The sequence below is a fragment of the Oncorhynchus mykiss genome, chromosome 8 (assembly GCF_013265735.2).
Source record: "Oncorhynchus mykiss isolate Arlee chromosome 8, USDA_OmykA_1.1, whole genome shotgun sequence".
In the NCBI taxonomy this organism is placed as follows: Eukaryota; Metazoa; Chordata; class Actinopteri; order Salmoniformes; family Salmonidae; genus Oncorhynchus; species Oncorhynchus mykiss.
Window position 1 is genome coordinate 52896499 of NC_048572.1, and position 8092 is coordinate 52904590.

The window sequence follows — 8092 nt, forward strand, 5'->3', positions numbered from 1 at the left end:
GTCCTTCTGAACTGAGCCGCAGGACAGGAATGAAACTGCTCAGGGATGTTACCATGAGGCCATTGGTGATTTTAAAACAGATACAGAGTTAAATGGCTGTGACGGAAGAAAATGTAGGATCAACAACATTGTAGTGACTCCACAATAATGATCTAAATGAGAGAGTAAAAAGAAGAATACAAATATACAGAATTAAAAATATTCCAAAACATGTATTGTATGCAATAAGCCGCTAAAATAATACTGCAACAAAAACACAGCAAAGGAATACACTTTTTGGCTTAAATGCAAAGCCTTATTTATGGGCAAACACATCACTGAGTAACTGCTATTTTCAAGCATCGGTGGTGCCTGCATCATGGTTTGGGTATGCTTGACATTGGCAAATACTGGGGACTTTTTCAGGATGAAAAGAAACGGGATGTAGCTAAGCACAGGCAAAAACCTTGTTCAGTCTGCTTTATTCCAGAGACTGGGGGAGGAATTCATCTTTCAGCAGGACAATAACCTACAACACAAGGCCAAATCTACACTGGTTGCTTTCCAAGAAGACCGTGAATGTTCCCGAGTGGACAAGTTACAGTTTTGACTTACATCTGCCTGAAAATCTATTTTGATAAGAATTATGCACAAATATGCTCTTTATAGACTTACCCAAGAAGACTCGCAGCTGTAATCAATGTTAAATGTGGATCTAACATGTATTGGCTCAGGGAGCCAAATACTTATGCAATGACTATTTAACATTTCTTCCAATTTTACATTCAAGTATTTTGTGTTATTTGTTGACAAAAAAATGAGAAATACATTTGAATCCCACTATGTGAAGGGGTCTGAATAATTTTGCAAGTCACTGTATTCCTCTGTAATTAAGATGTGGCACCTTCCCTTCCAGTGACATTAGTGACCCGTTGGTGACCAAGCTGGACTTTGACAAAGAGCCCACCTCGGGACCCAAGCACTACCCTTTACCCGCGGGCACCAGAGAACCACTGGCACAGGACAACAAACTGCCCGACAAGGAGGAAGTACAGGTACGGACATGGGGTTACCACGGAGATGCCCGATTTAGAGGAAGTAGTGACACATAGTCATATTTGGTAATGGTCATCCCAGTTCAAGTGAATTAAAACTTGAAACAACTGTCAATGGAAACTTGAATCGTGTTCAGTAAAATAACAATACAAATGCTAAACGGGGGATGTACTGAACCTGAACATTTTCCATTGCAAAGCGTTTTGCTACAGTTTGCCATACTGAACACAACCCCACTGCCCCATCCTCCTAAGAAGTGAGTTCTACCTTTGCAGGATGCACTGGCATCGTTTGACTTCCTGAACAAGAGGAACAGCATAGCGGTGAAGTCGTTGGACCTAGACAGACGAGACAATGTAGTAGAGCCGGAGATCCAGCCTCCAGACCTGGAGCTCACAGCCATACAGAATGACACAGAGATAAGGTAGGGCTCACTTAACAACGTGCATGTTTGGGAGAACGACTACGTTGCAACGACTACGTTGGACTGCGCAGAATCACTCATCTACAAATCACCTTGCGTCCCAAATAACTAGTCCGTATGTGATCAAGATCAGCGATTCTGTGCCTCTCTTAAAACTGGTCCTCTCAAATAGGCTGAATATCTGCGACTCCAATGCTGTTTGGGGAGAAACTCAGATGCATGCATGACTTGCTTTTAATCGATTTTTGATTGGTTACAGTCAATGTATTGGGGCAGTGTGTTTCGCCCAGCTTACACGAGAATGTGTATGATTTCCTTGGGGGCTTATTGAAAGCAATAGTTTGTATTTTTCCATGTAATATGATATCTACCTCCCATTTCCAGGGAAGAAGAACAATTTCAGTTTAGTCTCAAAGACTTCAAATGTGTTGCAGTCCTTGGTCGTGGTCATTTCGGAAAGGTACATAGTACACACCCAACCCATTTCTCGATCCTTTTTTTTACAGCCCTTCTAGAGAAATAAGCTTTTTCTGAAAAAGGAAAAAAAACCTAGCTTTCCTAAAATGTCTCCTCTCTTTCCCCACTCCACACAGGTATTGTTAGCCGAGTATAAAAGCACGGGAGAGATGTTTGCCATCAAAGCCCTGAAGAAAGGAGACATTGTGGCTCGTGACGAGGTGGACAGGTAAGGGGCTCAACCTGAGCACTTAAACCAATTAGGCCTGATACTGATGCCTTTTTAACTGTTTGCTGAGCGTAACAGGTTTAGCTTTGTTCAACCCTGTTATTCAGTTCAGAGTTGACTACGGCTTTCGGGTTTTGGACATCACCTTCAAACAGCCGGAAATACTCTGACATACTCTGACAGTATGATTAGTAGTAATATAGTAGTATTTTTGTGTTCTTTTTAAAAACATTTTTTATGGATAGTCAGTTTCCTTGTGTTACATACAGAACCCTCGTGTATTTTCTAATAGCTTTCAACGAATGTCAGAAATTCAATGTGTCCTCTCAAATATGTTCCTGGAAAAATCCATCAAATGTTTCTAGAGACTGAGTTGGAAGACATTTTCTCTGATGCAAACGGACAGATTTTATTTTTAGGCCCGGTTGGGGTTAGTAACAGAAATGTACTGCTGTAGTAAGTTGTACATCAGCTTCAAACAGCCGTACGATATTTTTGGTTATTAAAATTATATAATGATTCTTTGCTTGTTTTGTCACCTAAACTGAAATTAGGCGAACATTTTAGAATTTTAGCAATCATGTAATGGCAGAGTGATTTCTATTTATTGCTCCTATAACAGTTTGACGGTTTCCACCTGGCCAATAAGGTATTAGCTTAGCTTTCTGACCAAGAGTTTGGGCTGATTTATTTTCTGGTCCTCTGTAAGCTCAGTTGGTAGAGCATGGCTCTTTCAACGCCAGGATAGTGCGTTCGATTCCATGTGGCACCTATACGTATCAAATGTGTGCACGCATGACTGTGGGTCACGTTAGGATAAAAGCGTCTGGGTAAATGACTTATTGTATATTATGCATTTTCATTTCAGGAATTGATTTACACAGGGGATTTGAGTAGCATTGAATTCCTTTTGTAATCTAAGAAGAGCCTTGCTCAGGTATCAGGGGCTTACGTCTTTGTTTCTCTGACTTCCTCCCCTAGTCTGATGTGTGAGAAACGTATCTTTGAAACGGTGAACAGCGTGCGCCATCCGTTCCTGGTCAACCTCTTCGCCTGCTTCCAGACGCAGGAGCACGTGTGCTTCGTCATGGAGTACGCTGCCGGGGGAGACCTGATGATGCACATCCACGCTGACGTCTTCTCCGAGCCCAGGGCCATGTGAGTGACACCAGGGTCCTGTTCATTTACATTTCAGTCATTTAGCAGATGCTCTTTTTCAGAGTGACTTAGGGTTCAGTGCCTTGCTCAAGGGCACATTGTCAGATTGTTTACCTCTTTTTTTTTTTTTTTTTTTTTACCTTTTGGTTACTGGCCCGACGCTCATAACCACTTGGCTACCTGCCGCCCTGTTCATTAGGCAGACAACTTTTTGATGCAGAGCGACACGGAGGAGCTACCTGGATTTTGTCCAATAAGAACACTGATTTTCATTTTCCTTTTGTAAAAGTTTTTGCTACAGTGCGCCTTACTCAATATACAAATATTATGCAAAGCAACCCATAAAATCATGACTTGCATTTGTAAAATGACTTGACTTGCACTTTTGTTTGGAGGCTCACTTTCTTTGTGAACGTTGAAGTTTTGCTGCTGCACCGAGATTATCTTCAGTCGCCCCCCACCAATAATGCTGTTGGCTTTGAACTAGTGTCTTAAGTGCTCCCCCACATATCCAGTGTCTTGTATTCTTCATCATATTATAAAAGTTTATATATTACAAAGTGGATTCTCTCCTGATTTCTCTGATTCTTTGCTGACTCCAACTGTTTTATTTTTTTCTTGTCTTTGGTAGATTTTATGCAGCTTGTGTCGTATTGGGATTACAGTTTTTACATGAACATGAGATTGTGTACAGGTAAGAATATTTCCTTTCACTGGGTGAATATTTGCTCTGATGTAACATATATCGATGGTGATTCTCATGATTCTGTTTCACTTTCAGAGATCTGAAGCTTGACAATCTGCTATTGGACACTGAGGGCTATGTAAAAATTGCTGACTTTGGCCTTTGCAAAGAGGGTAAGTGGGACAAACACAACCTCAACTTAATGTCACTTTTCCATCACCATTGAATGTCAATGTCAATGGTGACTCAGTCAAAACCTTAACTCTAACTAAGGCCTCTGCTGATCGGAACCGAATATTGGTGTCAAACGTACATGCCTGGTGGCTCCCGACTGGTGCAGCAGTCTAAGGCACTGCATCGCAACGCTAGAGGCCTCACTACAGATCCGGGTTCAACCGGGAGACCCATGAGGCGGCACACAATTGGCCCAGCGCTGTCCGGGTTAGGGGAGGGTTTTGCCGGCCGGGATGTCCTTGTCCCATTGCGCTCTAGCAACTCCTTGTGGCTGCCGGGCGCATGCACGCTGACTTCAGTTGCCAGTGTTTCCTCCAAAACACCGTACAGGTGCGGCTGCCTTCCGGGTTAAGCGATTAGTGTGTCAAGAAGCAGTGCAGCTTGGCGGAGTCGTGTTTTGGAGGACACATGGCTCTCGACCTTCGCCTCTTCCGTGTCCGTACGGGAGTTGCTGCGATGGGACAAGAATGTAACTATATGATGAAATTGGGTAGAAATGGGGGTAAAAAAAAGTACCCCAAAAAAACTATATATATATATATCATTTACATGTCTGGGTGTAAAGTTTCTGTACTAAACATGTTATGGTTATGTGTATTCTGGCAGGAATGGGGTTCAGGGACCGCACCAGTACGTTCTGTGGCACGCCAGAGTTCCTGGCCCCCGAGGTTCTGACGGAGACGTCGTACACGCGTGCTGTGGACTGGTGGGGTCTGGGGGTCCTCATCTTTGAGATGCTGGTTGGAGAGGTAAGTGGGTCTCACCTTCACACCTGTCACATGGATACCTACTCAGTGTTGACTGGTCAATACTTTGTCAGCTCTGAGAACAGAACATTTTAGAATCTTGGCATTGAATTGAGAAGATTATAAAAAAAATGTTTTTGCCTTCATCACAATTGTCATTACCTTTCTAACATTATATACATAGCTGGTCTGGTCAGTACATTCCATGTAAAAATATATATATATATATTATATGTCATTGACTGTATGTGGGGAAAAAAAACTTTTTTTCCTGCCCCAGTCTCCATTCCCTGGAGATGATGAAGAGGAGGTGTTTGACAGCATCGTCAACGATGAAGTCCGCTACCCAAGGTTCCTCTCAACGGAGGCTATCTCCGTCATGAGAAGGGTGGGTTCCGGATCCCTTCGAATTGATCCTAATGAAACACAACACCTCAAACTACTGCTATCAGAAATCGGAAAGTGTGAAATGAGAAGAAACAAAAGACCGTTGCGTCATTGAATTACAGCGTCAAAGTTTATTCTACTTTCTAATGCTCTTTTTGTTTGTAGCTTTTGAGGAGGAGTCCAGAAAGACGTCTGGGGGCAGGAGAGCGAGACGCAGAGGAAGTCAAAAAACATCTGTTCTTCAGAGTAAGTAAAGAATGTTCTACTTTCTCATATTTAATGTCTTTCAACATTCTAAACACAGACACAATTTTAGGCAATGTGGATACCACAAAATGACATATGAAGTTTCCTGTTCATGAGACTTGCCTAATCTTGGTTATTGTCGCTAACAGTTTTCCTCATGAGGTAGATGATACAGTACAAGTCTATCCTGAGAGTTGACATAAATTCACTATTTCCTCACCCATTCCCCCCCCCCAGAATATGGATTGGAACGGACTACTGGCCAAGAAGGTTAAGCCTCCATTTGTCCCGACCATCCAGGACTCCAACGACGTCAGCAACTTCGATGACGAATTTACCTCAGAAGCGCCCATCCTGACCCCACCCAGAGAACCTAGGGCGCTCAGCGGGGACGAGCAGGACATGTTCTCTGACTTTGACTACATCGCAGACTGGTGTTAGCCCCCCCTCTCCCCTCTTCTCCCTCCTCCAAATGTGTTGAACAAACACACACTGTGAAACAACCAACACAGCGCTGACTGACTGTAGCTCACCATTTTTAAAACACCTCTTTTCCAAACCAGCATCGCAAGACGGGAACAAACGGCGCACTGCCAATTAAAGACCCCCCCCGCTCCCACAACTGAACCCCCGAGGTTATTCTTTAACAGGAAGAGAACAACATTTTTCTTCTCTTTAGAAACTTCAAGGGGAAAAAGAGGAGTGAGGCCTCCAGCGCATGTCATGTCTATTGTCTGACCACTGAGAATGTTGTCAAGTGAACTCTGTCAAAGGAAATGCCGGCAATATAGCCGTGATATTGAATAACATGATTGTTACGTTTTTTTTAAAAATCATGTACAGAATAGTATTCCTCTGTATTTTTAACAAGTCCTTTCGCAAGCCCACTGCCATAACTAAATGACATATCTCTCTGTAAGGGTTAACACGTGTGCCATGTTGTATATCGGAATTATGAGCGCTTTGAGCATTTTATCACTGAACCGTCACTTAAGGTTAAAGACAACAAACATCTTGACTACTACTGCCTCGTCACTTGAAACCCAAGGAAGGTCTCCTTTTTGGTTTATCCTGGTCTCTCTCTCCCCCAGCTGTTTTTTTTTTTTTTTACATTTCTTATTTAAAGATGCCTTTAATCTTCCTGTTTTTCTACCCAAGCTTAGAGCTACGTCTAAGAATAGAGCCCAGGAAACCTTTCTTTTTAAACGGATGATCGTGACACAAAAGCAGTGCGTCCAGTGTTAGTCCTCGTGGTATTACAGAAACTCGTGTACCTCGTGTACTGTGCCCATGCCAGTTTTACATGAGCGTTAAAACTGTACCGTTTTTAAGGGTTTCTTTCTGTAGTGCTGTATGGTTGTTGAAATACACTTATCATTATTGCGGCGGAACCGTTCTAGACTACACAGCATACCACAAATCAAAGGAAACTCCACCGTTTTAAACGTGGTCGTTTGTAAGGAGCACACACACACTACGGAGACCTATCCTGACATGGCTCCTTCTGGTGGATTCCTAGCACCCCAAAAAAACAGTGGCCATATGTATCAAGCGTCTCGGAGTAAAGTGCCGATTTAGGATCAGTTTTGCCTTTAGGATTCCAAATCACTTTATATGGGACCTGATCCAGAATCAGCACTCCTACTCTGAGACCCTTGATATGTACAGCCCCCTAGATCTAATTCTTGAGGGGTAACAATGCGTTCAGCTAGCAATGTTGTACTCTTGAGGGCAGAATCGATTCCGCTAGCATTTCTTACAGAGTTTGTCAGTTCCATTCCAATCGAAGCCGAGAGTGAATTTAGTATTTCTGTTGACTTTCCATTCACTCCCCGAATTGACCGAGTTGAAATGGAATTGATCCCAACCTCGATACTGCAATCATTCTCTTAACTGAAGGAGATACAAGAGCAAGGAGATCTCGCAGCCTGCAATGATTGGACATGGTCAAATGGTGGATCTGAAGTGACTGATACAGTACAGCTGATTACCAAAACCCATCCCTCCAGTCCTGACAGTGGGACTATGGAAAACCGTGATGGGTGAAGTTGCCTCTTGGTTAAAGTTAGGATTGGGTAAAGGGGACCTAATCCTAGGGGAAACTTTACTCTGGAGTGTAAACTAAGCTCGGAGCCAGTTTGTGCAGACAATATGTAAATTAATCACTACAAGGGAGGGCAGGGTATATTTTATATATGTGTACACACAATTAAGCTGAACGTACTAATTTTATCAAGATATTTTTTAATTATCTATGTTTAGCGTAATTATGAAAAAAGATTGTACAGTTTTTTTTTTGGGGGGGGGGGGGGGCTGTTTGGGCTGTTTGAGCATGTTACAGACATACAAACCTTTTTTTTAATGGTACACCACATTGAAGTTACACAAGACTGTTGAACCTGGTGTATAGAAGCATTTTGCAGTCGTCGTTTGTCGCCATATCATGAATGCACAAATTAAACCGCCGTTAGAGTGGTGCTACTTCCTTTGCA

The 8092-nt window shown here is 42.7% G+C and overlaps 1 protein-coding gene across 2 annotated transcripts in view; it reads left to right on the plus strand.

Moving 5' to 3' along the window:
• Positions 1-8092, plus strand: part of LOC110530089 (serine/threonine-protein kinase N2) — a 47299-nt gene extending 39207 nt beyond the window's left edge. For both annotated transcript variants that reach the window (XM_021612891.2, XM_021612890.2), the window contains exons 12-22: positions 896-1034; positions 1311-1459; positions 1844-1919; positions 2053-2144; positions 3126-3302; positions 3934-3996; positions 4084-4160; positions 4828-4970; positions 5248-5355; positions 5520-5600; positions 5838-8092. In XM_021612891.2, coding sequence (XP_021468566.1) covers positions 896-1034; positions 1311-1459; positions 1844-1919; positions 2053-2144; positions 3126-3302; positions 3934-3996; positions 4084-4160; positions 4828-4970; positions 5248-5355; positions 5520-5600; positions 5838-6041 — 1309 coding nt within the window. In that variant the 3' untranslated portion in view covers positions 6042-8092. The remainder of the gene's footprint in view (positions 1-895; positions 1035-1310; positions 1460-1843; positions 1920-2052; positions 2145-3125; positions 3303-3933; positions 3997-4083; positions 4161-4827; positions 4971-5247; positions 5356-5519; positions 5601-5837) is intronic.